Consider the following 18,073-nt stretch of genomic DNA (forward strand, 5'->3'; position numbering starts at 1 on the left):
ATGTGGTAAGCTAAAAGGTGATTTCTGAGTGTTGTATTCTCCTGACCAAAAACTTGTGTTTGGTGGAAATAGGTGAGACCTATTTATACAAGTCGCAACAAAACGTACCCTGGCCTCGTAAGAAGTAGAAATGGTTGAGTAATGGAAGAAAGCGGTAACGGGTAACGTCTGGAATTGATGTTTCCATAATGAAGGAAACGTTTCACCATTACTTCTTGTATTTACTAACCGCCTCACTCTTATGACACTTTCCTGTAACGGGCGTATTGCACGCCGCACGTTGTAAACCGCCAGACCAATACCCTGCTGAGCATCCCCCAGTTTGTGACATGTTTTGATGTCTCGAGTATTTTCGTGGAAAACGTGTAGCATGTTGCTATTGTTTGGCAAGTTAAAATTGAGAGGCTTGCTAGTTCGGTGACGAATTTGTACGGTTGAGATTTGCATCTCAGAAGGAAGGGTAGTCGTTGATTGTTGCAACCCTCCGTTTGGAAGCCAACGACATGGAGGCATGGCCGACATGGCTTTGGCGTAGACAAATTAGGGTTTTGGCACCGTGGCCAAGAGTTGGCACCGTAGCCAAGAGATTGCCACAAGTCGTTTGGTGGAAAGTTTGTACGGCTGAGATCTGCATCTCAGGAGGAAGGGTAGTCGTTGATCGTGGCTACCTTCCGTTGGTGTCCAGAGGCGTGGTAGCGTGGCTGGCATGGTTTGTGCATGCTTTTTGGCACGCGTGTGCGGCATGTGCGTCTGGCATGCGCGCCTGGCATGTGCGGCATGCGCGTGCGTCATGCTGGCGTTTTTTGGGAAGCTAGCGCGTTTTTGGGAAGCTGGCGTGTTTCGGGAAGCCAACTTAGTATAGCGACCTTTTTGAGGTCGTGCCAAGTTTTGGAGCAACCCGATTGGTTGACGGGAAGTGGGGCCAGCATGCTAGGGCGTGGCCATGCTTCCAACGCGCGGTGGCGGATTTGAGGCGACCTGATTGGTCGATGGAAAGAGGGTCGGCATGCTAGGGCGCGACCGCACTTTTAGCGCGCTGTGGCGGATTCAGTTGCCTAGCTTGTTTAAGCATGGTTTCGACCAACGGGGTCCGGCATACTGCGCGGAGCGCGAAACCGTAATTTGCAAATTAGTTGGGTTTATGAGTTCTTTGCGAGGTATCACAACAATTAGCTGGATTTTGTACGCTGCCATGCAAAAATCTTTATCTACAGAATGCAGTGTGCTTTCTGTCTGAGCATTTCGTGCAATGGCCTTAACTTTGGTACTTGGAGGTTCATGCTACTCCGCTGTGAGTGAACATAAATCCGTCATGCCATACCGATTAAGGGTTCTGCTGGGGAACATAGCACAGGAAAGTACTCAGTGAGTCTCGTATTGGCGAGGTGTCGAAATTTACAGAGTGTTATGGATAAAAGTATATTGAGCGGCTCAATAAATATGTCGGTGGAGAAGTTAGTAGTCGCAGCACCGTTTCCTTACAGAATGACGTCACATCTGATGCAAGGTTTTACAATTTTAACCCTAAACTAAAAACCATCAACACATGTATACAAAGTTACAACAATGTGGCAATGCGGCCAATGCCCGTATTTGCAGCTGTTAAGAAAACAGACCCCAAGGCTTGCAACACGATTTAGCACTCATCTATAAATCCTTTTGTTCCCTCTACCGTCTTCTTCACTCTCCGATCCTCCGTAGCTCGGAATTTGATTGACCCGTCCATCTGATAAGGATCTCTTACTACTATCAACATTCCTTCCCGACGAAACGAAAACTCTGTTGTCTTCTTCTCTCTAACAGTCGTCACATTTGAGAGTTCTCCTCACTGGCTATACAACCGTGAAAATAGAAAAATTAGGTATTAACAAATCAACCGATCACAATCAAAGTTAAATCTCTACTTCTCTTCATTTGGGTGGATTCAGGTGATTTGGATTCGCAACTTTGGGGTTTCTAAAGATCCAACCTTCCGATCAGAACTACATTAATTTAGGTAAGTTGGATCATCAATTTATGTAAAGATCCACCTGATTTTTCTATCATTGGTGCATGTTCTATGGTTTACTTCAATTTGAACCTCAACTGTTTGACAAAATGCCCAAATGAAAATAACTTCTTTCTTTTTTAATTAAACTTCTGTTGCTACTTAATTACAGTTGATGGTCTCATAAGCATATTTCACTCAGTCCATATACGTACAAGGAATACCAAGTTTAGCTGTTTTCGATGGAAGTTAAAAACGTACATTCATTTAGAATCTCATAATTTGGTCATTAAGTATGTATAAATCAGAATATATGCACACAGAAAAACGATGAAGGTGAGCCATTAAGTACTTTTGTTGCCATTTAAAAGCATTTCATGATGTCCGTCAACAGCTATTTAAGTTAAAATGATATGTTTATAGTATCAAAAAGCGTATAGTGATGTTATTTTCTTAGAAGGATGTGATATCTGTTTAGGAGGATGAATCAATTTCCTTTAATGCCTTGGGAAATGTTTACTTTGCTGGTGGAACTGCAAAATCGTGGAGATGTCAATCATAAGTTTTTATTTGTTGTTCATGCAAGCAGATTTTAAAACATTGTACATCAAATACTAGCCATTGTGAATACATGCTAGAACTACAATAATTGTGGTCCTTATTGCTTTACATGAGTCCGTTTCTTTTACCTTTTTATTTTGCAAGCAGTTAAAGATGTCAAGTCATGTATTTGCATAAGGTACCACTTCCCAGAGTATACACTAAAATATTATAGTCTTATTGTTGTGTTGAAATACATTCTGATATTTTATAGTGGTTTTATTGGATTTGAGATTACTCAATCAAATTCACTGGGGAATATTATTGGTTACCCAGCTATAGTACACGTGCTGAACTCAGTTTTTGCCGTCTAAGCTCAGTAGCTAGAGCGCACGGCTTTTTGCCATAAGGTTGGGGTTCGATTCTTACAGACAGAGTACAAGTTGTAGAAGGTTGTGTACATTTCTTGGACCATAATTCTTACTACCGAGTAACAAGTAACAACATACTATCATAAGGTTGGGGTTCGATTCTTACAGACAGAGTACAAGTTGTAGAAGGTTGTGTACATTTCTTGGACCATAATTCTTACTACCGAGTAACAAGTAACAACATACTATTATTTATTAAAGGTAAAGTGAGAATAAAATTACATGAAGAAAAAAAGTGTCTAATAACATATAAACAAGTCTTCTCATGTCATGCGACGTGTCTTTACAGGTTTTGGAACGGAACGGCAGGAACATCGTTCGTGCCTCTGAAAGTTTACCTAGATTTCCTGTTAATTAATACTAGATTTTACAATTTGGCTATGATTGAGTTTTTAAGGTTTTCATTTCTTTTCTCTGCGTTAAGATCTAATAAAATATCGCCTTGTAAACACACATATCTCCCCTTAGTTAAATTTTCTCATAGCATACCGAATTCGGGATATAATTCAGTAGGAAAATGCACCTTATTAAAGTCAAAAATTGATGTGAAGAAGGTAGCTGTATTCTGGGACTTGGATAATAAACCATTCAAATCATTTTCACCATTGGATGTAGCGAGTAGGCTGAAGAAGATGGCATCTTCTTTTGGTTATGTAAGGTATAAGGTAGCATATGCCAATCTTTATGCATTAAGCTATATGCCATCTGCTGTTCAAGAATTAAGGAAAGAGAGGAAGATACTGAATCAGTTGGAGAGCAGTGGCGTGATTAATCCCCTTGTCCCTTTTGCATGTCAAGTCTGTGGGAGGAAATTCCATACAAATGATAAGCTTTTTAATCATTTTAAGATTCACATGCGGGAACAGGTGAAACGTTTGAATCGCCTAGAATCATCCAGAGGGTCCCGGAGAATAAAATTGGATGGTAAGTTGTCAATGAAGATGGAGAAGTATAAGAATGCTGCCAGGGATGTCTTGACTCCAAAAGTTGGTTATGGTCTTGTGGATGAACTTAAGAGGGCTGGGTTTTGGGTACAATTTGTGTCGGATAAGCCCCAGGCTGCAAATACTGTGTTGCGGGAGCATATGGTTGAAATGATGCATCGTAAACACGCCGATTGTGTAGTTCTTGTATCGGATGATCCTGACTTTGTGGATGTTTTGAGGGAAGCAAGACAAAGAGGTCTTACGACGGTTGTCGTAGGAGATAGCAAAGATGGGTCTCTAAAAAGATGTGCAGATGTGGAATTTTCGTGGCAAGAAATCATGTTAGGTAAAGCTAAAAAGGAGGCAGTATCAGTTATGGGACGTTGGAAGGATCAACATGTGCCTGAAAGACTTGAGTGGACATACAAACCAGAGTCTAAGGAAGATGAATCTGACATAGACAAATTTGAATTTGAGAACAAGGATGGGGATGTCGAGTCTGAGGTTTTTGGGGCTCATATCCAGAATGAAATTACTAAGCCTTGGTGGGAACTGGATTCTGATGTCGAGGATCCACCTGCAAAATCATTTAAATAAGTGTTCTTTGGCATCTAGGCTTTTGATATAATTCAAGATGTACCAATTGTGATGGATAATTTTCTAATCTTCCTTTTCGCAATTCAACCATAGTCAAAATTCTGCTTAAAGCTGTTTCTAATGGAACTTTAGGTCCTGTTCAGTGTTTCTCCAAGCCTTTTTCATTTTCTTTTACTTTTATGTTTATCCCAACCTTATCAGTTGAACTACATAGCACATTCATTTATTATGACTTATGAGTAAACCCTCGACTAGCAAAAAGGGGATTTTTGTGAGATCTATTGGTGCCTGGGTACATTTCCAGTTGTGACATCCCCACCGGATCTGTATTACAGGCAGCAGGCTACTTGACGCTTCTTGTTCAACCAAATATTGACTGGTGATTAGGTTTTGTTAGGGTTACAGAGATGCCTGGGATGGTGTGACTGTTTGACCATCTAAGGTAGGAGTACCTGCTTAGCAACAAGTTACCTGATTCTTAACCTGTTTTCCTTTGTTAGTATTGAATGAAGAATTTCATCAAGTAACATAACAAGAATCTCAGATAAAGCATTCTTGGCGAGTAAAAACACCTCCTTGACTGAATGCTTCACTTAGTCTTTTCATGTCCAGGAATATGATTATAAGCCTATAAATACCTCATACTCTTTTTTCTTTCTTCTTGTACTCCTCGTCACGTACTACCTTAAAAACCATATTTATTCCTTTAAGCTAATTTTCTGACTAATATGAAAACCTACCTATACTTATGCTGCAGGTTGTAAGGGGATTATATTGGTATCTCTGAAGAGTAAAATGGGTGTTTTTTAATAGTTAGCTGGTTAGTTCTTTCATTTTTCTGCTCTTTAGATGAAGTGGAGCAACAAACTATTGGAGCAGGTACAGCAATTCCTGCATCCATGATTCAGCAGTTTCCTCTTCCCTCCCTGATTGTGTCCTTCGCCTCAGAACCTTAGAGCAGTTTGTGAGTCATGATAAACTGCAATGGATGGCGTCGATTTCTGTTTTGTCTTCCTCTCATATTCTTCCTTCCTTACCTATTTTCAGGTGAACTGGCTCTTCTCCTCTATCCTATTACCGAATCGTATTTTCTATAGATATGTTTGCTAGTGAAGTTCACTAGTCACAGGCGATTATGTTGCATTTTTCAGTTATGGAATTGCACCAGAGCTTGCCACACAAGTCTCACAAGGAAAAGTTTGACCACCTAGTTCTGGGCCCTGCTGCTGGTCAGGGTTTACGTGATCGATTGCAATGTCAAGGTACTTTTGTTCTTTATCGTGCACGATTGTAACTCTTAGCATGCCAGATTCGATATTACATGTTTGCTGATGTGAGTATGTGTCTTCAGACCGTAAAGCTTTAAACAAGGACCAGTTTTCAGCCCTGCCACAAATACCGAATTCGGAGGACGCCGTCTCTATTGTAACTGTCTTTACTATTTACAACACCTCTGCGGCGGAGAAATCATCAAAGTTGGTAACTGTTGGGGAAACTTCATACACTAAAATGGAAAGATCACTGGCTATTCTGGATGTCTTTATTAACTTCATAAAGGTATTCACAACCTATGATTATGAAAGGTTTCACATTGTAGTAACTAAAGCACGTAGTCTAAATGATCAAAGGGAAACCAAAGAAGCGTAACTGCGCAAATATACCTTTTTCTTTCTTTGGGATGTAAGCACCAGGCTGAAAAGCACTTGCCAAATAAGCAACCCATTTTGTAATTATGTCTCACTAAGGTTAATTGAAATTTTACACTGGACATTCTTCAGGTGTCAATGCCCCAGAGCAACATAGTCATTCTCACTGATCCAGCTTCAGATCTTTCAATGCACAGAAATAATGTTAATGTAGTTCCTATTGCAGGTGAATATTCGCGAGACAAGTTGATGCTTCAAAGAATCAAATCTTACATTGTAAGAGTACATTGCATTGTCAATAGTAATATATTTTGTACAGAGATAATTTTTCTGGTTGCTTGATACCCTAGATTTTTGAGTTCCCAATTAGCATACTTGTCTAATTTCATTTCTTCTACTCTGCCGTGATCGAATACCTTAGTACACCACCTTGTTTCAACTGCTTGCTTATGCTTTTGATCTTCTATGCTCAGGCTTTTCTAGAAATGAAGCTTGAGGAGCACTCCCGCAAGCAAGAATATAATCATCATTACATCTTCACAGACTCCGATATATCAGTTGTTGATGATTTAGGCCAGATATTTCAAAACTATCCAAAGTTTCATCTCGCTCTAACTTTTCGGAACAACAAGGAGCAACCTCTAAATTCAGGTTTTATAGCAGTGAGGGGAACACACGATGGAATTCTTAGGTACGTCAGCAACCCTGCATTTCTCATGTTTTTTCTTCTTAGTTAGTCAAGTGAATATTTTGTCAACTTTTGAAATGTAAACTGGAAATCTTGGGTTGTAGGGCCAAAGTCTTTCTAAAAGAAGTTCTGGAAATATACAGCTCCAAATACATGGAAGCTTCACGAATGCTAGGAGACCAAAAAGCCTTGGCTTGGATTGTAATGTCTCATCCTTCATTTGATGCGAAAAGATTTACTAGACCACAACCTTTTATGGACGAAATTCGCGGAGCATCAGTTCTCTTCTTACCATGTGCGATTTATAATTGGACACCCCCAGAGGGAGCAGGGCAGTTTCATGGCATGCCCTTGGATGTTAAGGTAAACAAACCCATAAACCCAAGTTCTCTTAAAACTATGCCTGTTGCTTATGTTTTGGTTTCTGAATCCAACCACTGGAACAATACTCTTTGTGGGACCAAATATCATTGTTGAATCGAGTTATCTGGAGATTTTAGTTGCTAGAGATACTTAACATGTTTGATGCTCTTTAACAGGTTGTTCATTTCAAGGGATCAAGAAAAAGACTAATGCTGGAGTCCTGGAACTTTTACAATTCCTCTCCCTCTCCTAGCATCCCTGATATGCTGTGTCTTATTTTAATGAGTGGGAGAACTAAATATGATTTCTGATTGTTTAATGGTTTCTTTTGCTCACTGGTGTTTCTTGTAATACTAAGTTTTGTGCGAGTATCTGTTAAAATTATATAGAAAAAGTCTTTGCAATTTCAGTTCCCTGGGTTTGATATGTTTTGCAATTCTTTTGTTTTCCCTTCTTCCCATCACCAAGGGTACCATGGGAAAGACACAATTCCAGCCTTATAACATCCAAGGCCTACCTTGTTCTCAATGATGGAATATTTGGACGCCAAGCTGTCTCTGTCAGTTTATACTATCTTGGATACAAATTTTATATATAAACAAAGTAGCATACTGAATAACTCAACTCAAGTTCACTGGAAGAATTATATGATATTCATTTTTGTTGGTGTTTGCAAAATACTCTATTCCCATTTGATTTGATTAATGGAGTTTTATTATCAGTTTTAGTTTTTCTTTCTTAGTTGTTGTTGGGAATAATAGGATATGTTATGTGGTTAGTCATAATCTACTAGGTTACTGTCATCTAACTACCCCTTTCCCGGGGAAGGATCTTATGACTTGCTTTCACGAAGAAATTAACATTTTCGTGTCCAAAAAATTAGTTAGCACATCTTTTGGATATTTTCTTCTTGTTTGTGCACATCTTCTGGAAATATGGAGATTGAAAAGATATCACAATCATTGTGCGGTACAAAACCTGTTTTGTATTGATACTTTTGCTCGAGTGTGGAGCAGATAGAACGTAAACTAAATGAAGTCGGGTGTGTTATTATTCTTCTTTTTCTTTTCTTTGATGCAAGTAAGAAATATAGTCAAAAACAGAATTCTCCATATGTACTCTACATATTGGGAGTTTGACCCAATCGAAGTTCATGCAACAAGGGAACAACTTGGTGAAACACTGAGTTTTTTTTGCTTAATTCTTGGGCACCTTCTGTATGTGATTAATTTTCTAGAAATAGGGATCTTAAAGTGAAAATTTAGTAAAAAAGGTTTTCATTAGGCTCAACTGATTATATACCGGAAAATATAGTGATAGAAGTGGCTGTCACAAGCGAAGAATAGAAAAGACGAGACAGGACATCTAGATCACTTATAAATCACTAACAAAAACATTAAAAATAGAAAGTAACTAACGGCACAACCATCTCTGATAGACTTATTATTAGACCCCTCAAGTTGATACGGGGTATATATAACATTCAATTTTAGTAAAAATATCTTCAATTTGTAAGTTGGTATAAAGGTAATAAAGCTTGGGAGAATCAGACTGTAAGAGAAATAACACTTATATTGTCACTACGTAATAGGAAAGAAAGATGTGAAGATCCTTCAACAATGACAAACCTATAAATTTCTGCTGCAGTCTGGACTAATATTATGTACTCATCTTCAGTGATGGATGTGGCCACAATGACTTGTTTCCTTGATGGCCACTTGATTAGATTGGCACCAAAACATAGAATTCACTGGTTGATTTTCTTTCATCTGGAATGTCAGCCAGTCTGCAGCAGAAAAATAACCAATAAGCATAGTCAATAATAACTTTTTAGTACCTTAAAAGTCTCTTTGCAACTTCCAAGTGAACATTGATTGAAGTCTGCATATGCTGGCCTACCTCATTAACAGAATAACAAATTTCGGGTCTTTCTCAAGTGATGTACTACAATGCACCAACTAGGGACCTATAAGCAGTATAATCATCTAAAGGAGTACCATCTGTTTAACTCATCTTTGAATCTGTTGTAGTTGGTGTAGAGCATGACTTAGCTCCAAGCATGCTAGTCTTGTGCAGCAGATCAATGATATACTTAGTCCATGAGATAAAAATAATAGTATAATCTTTCTTTACAATGTGTCGCACAAGATTGCAACACCTTATCATCCCCAAACAAATGGACAAGCCGAGGTTTCTAACCGGGTGGTGAAATCCATTCTAGAGAAGACGGTAAACCCAACAAGGAAAGATTGGAGCATGCGACTTAATGATGCTTTGTGGGCTTATAGAACCGCATACAAGACACCTATTGGGATGTCTCTGTTCTGTTATGAACAAATTGAAACAACAGGATTACCAGAATTAGTAACTCTGATTCTAAAATCAGCCTGAGAACAAAAGTTCTTATTGAGAAATCATAAATTCATTGCCAAACCGGACGCCTCTCTTACACATTTAATAGGGATAAACTTCCCAAGGAAGAAGCAATCCGTGCAGTGCACGTGAACGGATGAGAGTGGCTCAAAATAAAAGGAAAATAAATTACAAAGGCACCCCAGATTTTTACTAAGTACACCCCTCCTAAAATAACCACATGACACTGTCTATCCCTCCAAATTGTCCTTGTCCTCAAGGACAAAAGCCGGAAAATGAGCTTGGATAGTAGCAATATCTTCCCATGTAGCTTCCTCAGCTGTGGCATTAGACCAATGAATGAGTACTTGGTGACAGGGTAATCTCCCCTTGTAATGGTTCTGTAGCTTAAGGCAGAGATAAGAGTGATGATGACCTGGCCTGCATGATCTACTAGTGGCAATGTTGGAGAAGGGACATAAGAAGAACCAATCTTTTTCTTAAGCTGGGAGACATGGAACACAAGGTGTACTCTGGCCTCTGGTGGCAGTTGTAGCTTATAAGCTAAGTTCCCTACTTTAGCAATGACAGTAAAGGGACCATAGTACTTAGCTGAAAGCTTAAAATTCTTCCTTAGGGAGACAGATACTTGTCTGTATGGATGCAACTTCAGGTATACTGAATCTCCCACTTCAAAGGATCTCTCAGTTCTGTTTTGGTCTGCAAAAAACTTCATTCTTTCTTGAGCAACAGATAAGGAATCTTTAAGAATATCAAGCATAGCTTTCCTGTGTATAAGATACTCTTCAACAGCAGCCACAGAAGTAGTGATGTTAGGAGGAAAATCCAAATGGGGAGCATCATAACCATATAAAGCTTTAAACGGGGACATTTTAATGCTGGTGTGGTTGCTAGTATTGTACCACCATTTTGCAAGAGCTAGCTAGCTGAACCATTTCTTGGGTTGAAAACCTGTCATGCACCTTAAGTAATTCTCCAGACAAGCATTGACCCTCTCTGTTTGTCCATCAGTCTGTGGATGATATGCAGTACTGAGTTTGAGGCTGGTTCACAAGTGATGAAAAAGGTCTTTCCATAAGTTACTTGTGAATACCTTGTCTCTGTCAGAAGTGATAGATGAGGGTAAACCATGCAACTTGAAGATGTTATGTAGGAATGCTTTGGCAACAGTAATTGCAGAATAAGGGTTTTGAAGTGCAATGAAATGGCTGTATTTTGTGATCCTATCAACTACCACTAATATGACATCTTTGTGCTCACTCTTTGGCAGGCCTTCAATGAAATTCATGGATATATGCTGCCATGCTTGATTAGGAATGGGTAGTGGTTGTAAGAGGCCAGCAGGGAGGGTGTTTTCATGCTTGTTTCTCTGACAAATATCACAAGAGGTGACCAAGGAGATAATGTCTTGCTGCATTTTAGGCCAAAAGAAATGTAGCTTAGCCCTATTATAAGTAGCATGTATACCTGAGTGACCTCCAATGGCTGATGAGTGTAAAGAAGATAAGATAGAAGATCTTACATTGTTGGCAGTACCAATGTACAGTCTGGACTTATATCTGAGAATCTCTTGGTGATAGGAGAAATTTGGAGTTGTAGAAGGAGAAACTAGCAGTTGAGCAATGAGTTGTTGAGCTTTAGGGTCATCAGTATAACTAGAAGCAATTTCCTGCATCCACATAGGTTTGGAGATAGTGATGGATTGTACAGTAGTTGTAATGTGTGCCCTTCTAGATAATGCATCAGCAACTTTGTTGTCACTCCCCTTTTTGTACTGAATGTCATAGTCAAATCCCAACAGCTTCATGAGCCACTTTTGTTGTAGTCCAGTAGTGATCTTATGCTCCAAAAATAATTTGATACTCTCATGATCAGTTTTGATGGTGAAATGATGTCCTTGGAGGTAGTGTCTCCATTTGGTAACAGCTGAGCCTACAACCATGAGATCCTTCTCATATGTAGAGAGTCTCATAGCTTTAGGGCCCAATGGTTTGCTATGAAAATCAATTGGTCTCCCCTCTTGCATAAGTAGTGCACCTAGACCAGTATCACTAGCATATGTCTCCAAGATGAACTTTTTAGAAAAATCTGGGAGTGCCAAGACAGGTGTAGTAGTCATGGCCACCTTGAGTTGATTGAAGGCTGTAGTAGCAGCTTCAGACCATAAGAAAGCATTTTTCTTCAATAACTCAGTTAGTGGTTTGCTGATATGTCCATATCCTTTAACAAACTTTCTATAATAGCCTGTGAGGCCTAAAAATCCTCTCAATTCCTTAATAGATTTAGGAATTGGCCAAGAAGTCGTACTCTGTATCTTGTTTGGATCACCTACCACTCCTTGAGCTATGATGATGTGCCCCAAATACTCTAATTCAGATTGAGCAAAATAACACTTAGAAAGTTTAGCATGGAGCTGATGTTGTTGCAAGATAGAAAGGACCTGCTGGAGGTGTTTCTTATGAGTTTCCATGTCAGGGCTATAAACAAGAATGTTATCAAAGAAGACCAACACAAATTTCCTCAAAAATGGTTTGAAAATATCATTCATCAGGGCTTGGAAGGTGGCAGGGGCATTGGTGAGGCCAAATGGCATGACTAGAAATTCATAGTGACCTTGATGAGATCTAAATGCAGTCTTGTGAATATCAGGATGAAATAGTCTGATTTGGTGATAGTCAGACCTGAGATCAATCTTAGTGAAAACTGCAACACCATGTAGCTCATCCAAAAGTTCATCAATGATAGGAATGGGAAATTTGTCTTTTATGGTCATATCATTTAATCTTCTATAATCCACACAAAATATCCAGCTATTATCTTTTTTCTTGACCAATAAAATTGGAGAGGCAAATGGGCTATGACTTGGCTGGATAATGCCTTGACAGAGCATTTGTTGAATCAAATCTTCAAGGACAGATTTTTGAACATAAGGGCACTTATAAGGTCTTTGATTGAATGGAATGGAGTTGGGTTTGAGGGGTATAGTATGGTCTAGGATTCTATGAGGAGGCAGGGTGGATGGTTCCTCAAAAACTTCATGAAAATCTTGTAATAAGGCAGTAATTTCTGGGGAAGGTGGAATAGGTGCCTGAGTGGCAGAGATGGAGCATAATTATGCACACAATCCATGTGGATTTTTCTGAAAGAATTTATGTGCTTCTTTGGTACTGATTGGTTTTAGGAGATTAGATTTGGACATGCCAGTGAGAGTAATTTCAGTGCCCTGGTATATGAAGGATACTGTTAAAGTAGTGAAGTTGAAAAGCACATTACCCATTTGTCTGAGCCAATCAGCGCCCAACACCATATCACAGCCACCAAGAGGGAGCAGTCTGAGATCTGCAGAGAATGACTGACCCTGCATGGACCAATTTAAGGATTTGCAAATGCCAGAACTAGTTGTCTTGTCACCATTGGCTACTGTCACTTGCAACTGAGGAGTAGGTTGTACATTGCAATGTAGTTGGTGAGCTAGAGATGAATCAATAAAACTGTGAGTACTGCATGTGTCAATGAGGATAGAAATAGAGTGATTGTTAAGAAGCCCAGGGATTCTTATTGTTGTTTCACCACAATGAGAACCAGTTAAAGCATGAACAGAAATTTCAACATCACTCTCTTCTGAAGTAGCATTCTCAGTTTCCCGAGTTAAATCTTCTTCCACAGGTAACTCAGTAGTGCTCTAATCACCAACTATCCAGAAAAACTGTTGCTTTTTACAGATATGACCTTGTCTATAGACTTCATCACAGTTGTAGCACAACCCTTGTGCTTTCCTGAGTTTGAGTTGTTCAGGAGTGAGCCTTTTAATGGGAGGGTGGGCGGGTGTTGCTGGTTTAGGAAGTAGTGGTGGTGGTGGTTTCGAATTTGTTGGTGGGAGGCCTAATGGATTTTGTTGGAAATTGGACTGGTAGGAAGGTTTTCCAAAAAAAGAGTTAAAGAAAAATTTCTGGGTGGGTTTTGATGTTTTTTGTTGGTGGATTAATGATTGTTCTTGCAACCTTGCCAGAGTAAAATCTCTCGTGAGGGTGGTGGGGTGAAACATCAGAACATTATGTTGGATTTCCTTTTTAAGAGCTCCAATGAAGCTCATTACATAATAGCTTTCTGGAAACTCAGGATGAATGCTCATCATTAAAGATCTAGCAACCTCAAATTCATCAAAAAATTCATCTACTGTAGTTGTGTGAGCTAATTTATTAAAAATACCACAATATTGTCGTTAGATAGGTTCTCAAAACGCAAACAGGCCTGTTCAGCTAATTCAAACCAACATAAGATAGATCTGTAAGTTTGTAGGTTAGAAATCAACCTCTCGGCTTTGCCGTCTATGTGCATCGCTGCCATCTGCACCTTCTGAGTCTCTTCTCTGATGTTGTGGAGGAGAAAAAATCTATCACACTTTTGAGCCCACCCCTTTGGATTAGATCCGTCGAATCTGGGGAAGTCTAGCTTAGGAAATCGATTATAGTTGTTGAAACATCGATTCTCAGTGAGTTGATTAACAACTGGTACAATACTTCCTTCTGCTGGTGCAACGAATGATTCCCCTTGATTACTTTCTTTGTTATTTAGATTCTGTAATTGTAGAAGAACTTGACTCAGCTGTTCCTTCATTTCCGATACATCTTGATTTACTTTATCTATTTGGGTTTGTTGTTTCTTCCGAGTATCCTGTAAATCTTTATTAGTTTGAGCTCCCTGTCCTCCCATGGTGACAGAATCGAACGGCTCTGATACCAATTGTTCTGTTATGAACAAATTGAAACAACAGGATTACCAGAATTAGTAACTCTGATTCGAAAATCAGCCTGAGAACAAAAGTTCTTATTGAGAAATCATAAATTCATTGCCAAACCGTCCGCCTCTCTTACACATTTAGTAGGGCTAAACTTCCCAAGGAAGAAGAAATCCGTGCAGTGCACGTGGACGGATGAGAGTGGCTCAAAATAAAAGGAAAATAAATTACAAAGGCATCCCAGGTTTTTACTAAGTACACCCCTCCTAAAATAACCACATGACAGTCTCCCTTTAGGCTTGTGTATGGTAAGTTAAGGTCACGTTGGATTAGACCTTTTATTGTTACTAATGTGTTTTCTCATGGTGCAGTAGAAATTCGTAGCATAGCTACGGGCAAGGAACTTAAAGTTAATGGGCACCGGTTGAAACCATATTATGAGAATTTCACTTCCGAAGTGGTGGAAGGAGCTAAATTTGTGGATGCACTCCCTCTGGAGGAGGCATAAAAAGCAAGGAGATAGTCGGGCTGACGACTTTAAACCAAGCGCTAAATGGGAGGCAACCCAAAGGATGAGTATTTCTTGTCTTGTATTTATTTCTTGTCTTGTTTTGTTTTTATTTTTTCTGATTTCTTGTCACGTGTCATGTTAGAATTTCCCACCTTCACTTACTTTGGATGACTCAGTTTACATTGAGGACAATGTACAGTTTAAGTGTGGGGGAGTGGTTAAGCATTTGCATTGTAAATTTTTCATGAAATTTTCAACTTTTGTGTAAAATAGTGAATAAAAAGCTCCAACTTGTAGTTAGTTTAGAGTCACATAGTATACATGTCGCTAAGATTACATAGAGATTCTCATAAGAGTGACTGAACTTAGAGATGACAGAGAACATGATCGGGTTTCTTACTTGTATGAGAGTTAAAGTTGGATTTAACCATGCCAATGGAAAATTAGGTGCAGACTGTATTCGGTATTAGAGTTGTGATCCCCTATAGTGGAGACCCATTGTTACATCATGTGAGGCACCGACCTTCAATTCTTTGTACTTGTCTAAATATATGCTTTTAGAGTGTGTGTCACCGTACGTAAACTCCGGGTAGAATGGTGATCTACCCAACCTCCCACCAATAGAAGCACTATTTTGATCTCTTGAGTGCTATTTTATCAATCATGAATGGTGACATCGAATTGCTAACTTACATACCACTTGATATCTTGTTCGCGGTTAGCACCATCCACTTTATCTCTCTCTACACCAACAAGTCCATAGAAACACCATCATCATCAACAAGAGGAGCATCACAAATTCGAAGGAAAGTTGAAGACGTTCAAGGTTTACAAGCAACATTACAGAAATGAGCAGATTTCAGATTCAAGTATAGCAACAAGACAAGGAGCAGAATTTTTACAAGTTGAAGACTATTCAACAAGAGTGAATATTATCAAGATGAGAATTCAAGAAGTTTATGATATCGAGACATACAAGTTGTGAAGAATCAAGCGGTAAAGTACTTACACCATGGCCTTTGTACTTGCATTTGTTATTTTATCTTATTTGTATTTTATTTTCTCTTGTCTAAAAGAAAGAAGAAAAAAATTGAGACATGGTCACCATTATGCTAGGTCTCTTATAAAAAAAAAAGTGAAAAAGAAAAAAAAAAAAAAAAAAAAAGAAAGAAAAGAGACAAAAGAAATTTTGTTAGGTACATTATTAGTTTTGTTTCATTTTGTATTTACTTTATCTTGCATCTAAAAAAAAGTGAAAAAAAAAAAAAAAAAAAAAAAAAAAAAGTCATTGCATCATATTTTGGTTCGTTTTTGGTTTTGTATTCATTCAATAAAGCCAATGGAAGAAGAAATATCGATAATGAAGTTTCAAGCAATAAGGAATTAGAGGAAAGAATCACATTGTCAAGATTCTACGGATTTGAAGAATTATCATCAGGAGTTCAAGACCGAAGACGTTTCTATGGATGCTGTGAGAGTGGTACTAAATGCACGCCGAACGGATAACGAGGTAAGTAAGCATACTCCCACCTTCGTTAAGTGGTTGATTTCCTTTCTTAGAGATCATCATAAAAAGGGTTTTCAAAATTAATAAAAGATGTGGGTTTTCAAAACAATTCGGAGGGTTTTTCCTTCCTACCATTCAAGGTGTCGTAGGATTCTCTCTTCATTCCTACCTGGACACATGTGTGACCCATAAAAAGCTGTTTATTATTGAGAGCAACTTCATAAAACCCTTTCTTGTGAGGCAAAGTCGAGACTTTCGATCACTCCGAACCCGAATTTCTTTCGATAAGGGATGGTTATTTCTCTCTCAACTTTTAAGGATGAGATTATGTTCATATATGTGTCTAACTTCTTATGACTAGTGTGCAGAATCTCTGTGTCTTCTTAGCGCGTTGGATGCTATCATTACGGAGAACTAGTAAGTTGGAAAAGTAGGTTTTGTGGGTATATCTCTAGTAAACCCTCATGTGAGTTGTATGTATCCTTTAGAATAAGTTTTGTTTGATTTGCTCGAGGACTAGCAAAGTCTAAGTGTGGGGGAATTTGATAGGTGTTGTAAAACACTTAATTTTATATATAGTATTTATGCTTTCTTTGCTATTATTCTTGTGAATTGCATCTCTTATATTTAGTTTTGAGTGTCATAGGCACTTTGGAGTCATTATGAGCAAAAGAAGGAGAAAACGTCCATTTGGAGCGAAAGCGCAAAAAGGCGGATCCACAGGCGTGTGATAGTTGGAGCCAGCCAAAGTTATGCATCAACGGAGATGAAGAATGAGATGTCAGTTCCCAGGAACTGACAGTTCAATAGAACCAATTGAAGACTGGGTGGCCTTATCCTAACCTGCAGGGTGCCAATATCAATTCCAATTCCTACACTAGTAACACTACCCCTTATCTATGTCAGTTGGGTGGCTATATCCATTTCATTTCGTACAGAGCCCTAAATTTCAGAGAGAATCAATTTTCTCTCATTCATTTCGGCAGCTGCTGTTTGTCTGAAAGTTGGAGAAGTTACGGCTGCCACTGCAAAGCCGAGAGAAATTTGTGAAGAATTGTGAACTCTGATGATTGAAGAGATCCAGACCAGGTCAATTTGAGAAGGAGAAGATACTGTTGCTGTGGTTCAATCGGTTGTGTGAAAGGGGATCTGGAACTAATTCATAGGAGCAGGATGAGATTGAAGAGGAAATGGGGTTTCTGAAGAGAAGGAGGAGATGGATTTGTTGCTGCTAAAGAGGAAACTGAACCAGAAGAGATGGGTTATGGATGAATTGAAGATTTTGCTTAAGAAATTGAAGTTAGGTCATGAAATTAGATTGCAGTGGATGTTTGAGCTCATGCCATGGAATTTCAAAGAAGTACAGGGACGATGGAAGAATCTGGTGATGAAAATGAATCATTGAGAGTTCAAGACAGATATGAAGATGGGTCTATGAAGAGAATGGTTTTGAGGTTGATATGAAATTAGAGAAGATTAAATGGATCGATGGAGAGACCTAGAACTCAGAAGCGACAGTTTTCTGAGATTGAAAGCAACAGAAGAAGATTTAAGGTTCGACAGTGGATGAGTTCAACGGTGTATGGGGTTTGATTTGAAAGCAGTTATGTGGAGTGCTTGAACTGAGATTGAAAGAAATGGTAGTCTTGAATGGTCAAATTTGTGTTGCAATTGGTGGTTGGTCTCAGTTGGGATCTGTGGTGTTTGAAATGTTTGCAGAGGAGAAATTGAACTCAGGGAGGCTGTTCCCGTGAGCTAATGGGTCT

The 18,073-nt window shown here is 38.9% G+C and overlaps 2 protein-coding genes across 4 annotated transcripts; both read left to right on the forward strand.

Annotated features, from left to right (window-relative positions):
• Positions 1-1,859: 1,859 nt before the first annotated feature.
• Positions 1,860-7,587, forward strand: LOC113313275. Of its 2 annotated transcripts, XM_026562024.1 has the most exons (9): positions 1,872-1,996; positions 2,160-2,323; positions 5,239-5,528; positions 5,633-5,743; positions 5,833-6,038; positions 6,260-6,403; positions 6,601-6,818; positions 6,920-7,178; positions 7,355-7,587. In XM_026562024.1, exons 3-9 carry the CDS (start codon positions 5,453-5,455, stop codon positions 7,487-7,489), a joined length of 1,149 nt encoding a protein of 382 aa, XP_026417809.1. In that variant the 5' UTR covers positions 1,872-1,996; positions 2,160-2,323; positions 5,239-5,452; the 3' UTR covers positions 7,490-7,587. The 2 variants fall into 2 exon arrangements, with proteins under 2 accessions (XP_026417808.1, XP_026417809.1); XM_026562023.1 differs by lacking the exon at positions 2,160-2,323 and having other exon boundaries at positions 1,860-1,996.
• LOC113313276 lies at positions 1,909-5,230 on the forward strand. Of its 2 annotated transcripts, none has more exons than XM_026562027.1 (3): positions 1,909-1,996; positions 2,864-3,159; positions 3,248-5,230. In XM_026562027.1, exon 3 carries the CDS (start codon positions 3,339-3,341, stop codon positions 4,479-4,481), a length of 1,143 nt encoding a protein of 380 aa, XP_026417812.1. In that variant the 5' UTR covers positions 1,909-1,996; positions 2,864-3,159; positions 3,248-3,338; the 3' UTR covers positions 4,482-5,230. The 2 variants fall into 2 exon arrangements, with proteins under 2 accessions (XP_026417812.1, XP_026417810.1); XM_026562025.1 differs by lacking the exon at positions 1,909-1,996 and having other exon boundaries at positions 2,322-2,937; positions 3,046-3,159.
• Positions 7,588-18,073: the final 10,486 nt, after the last annotated feature.

Source organism: Papaver somniferum, chromosome 9 (assembly GCF_003573695.1).
Source record: "Papaver somniferum cultivar HN1 chromosome 9, ASM357369v1, whole genome shotgun sequence".
In the NCBI taxonomy this organism is placed as follows: domain Eukaryota; kingdom Viridiplantae; phylum Streptophyta; class Magnoliopsida; order Ranunculales; family Papaveraceae; genus Papaver; species Papaver somniferum.

Excerpts from the sequence above, each read along its gene's own strand:
- LOC113313275 (XM_026562023.1), top strand. The coding sequence starts at position 5,453 with ATGATAAACTGCAATGGATGGCGTCGATTTCTGTTTTGTCTTCCTCTC. Across the intron at positions 6,404-6,600 it reads AAAGAATCAAATCTTACATT|GCTTTTCTAGAAATGAAGCT; the intron begins GTAAGAGTACAT and ends TTCTATGCTCAG. Across the intron at positions 6,819-6,919 it reads ACACACGATGGAATTCTTAG|GGCCAAAGTCTTTCTAAAAG; the intron begins GTACGTCAGCAA and ends CTTGGGTTGTAG.
- LOC113313276 (XM_026562027.1), top strand. The coding sequence starts at position 3,339 with ATGATTGAGTTTTTAAGGTTTTCATTTCTTTTCTCTGCGTTAAGATCT.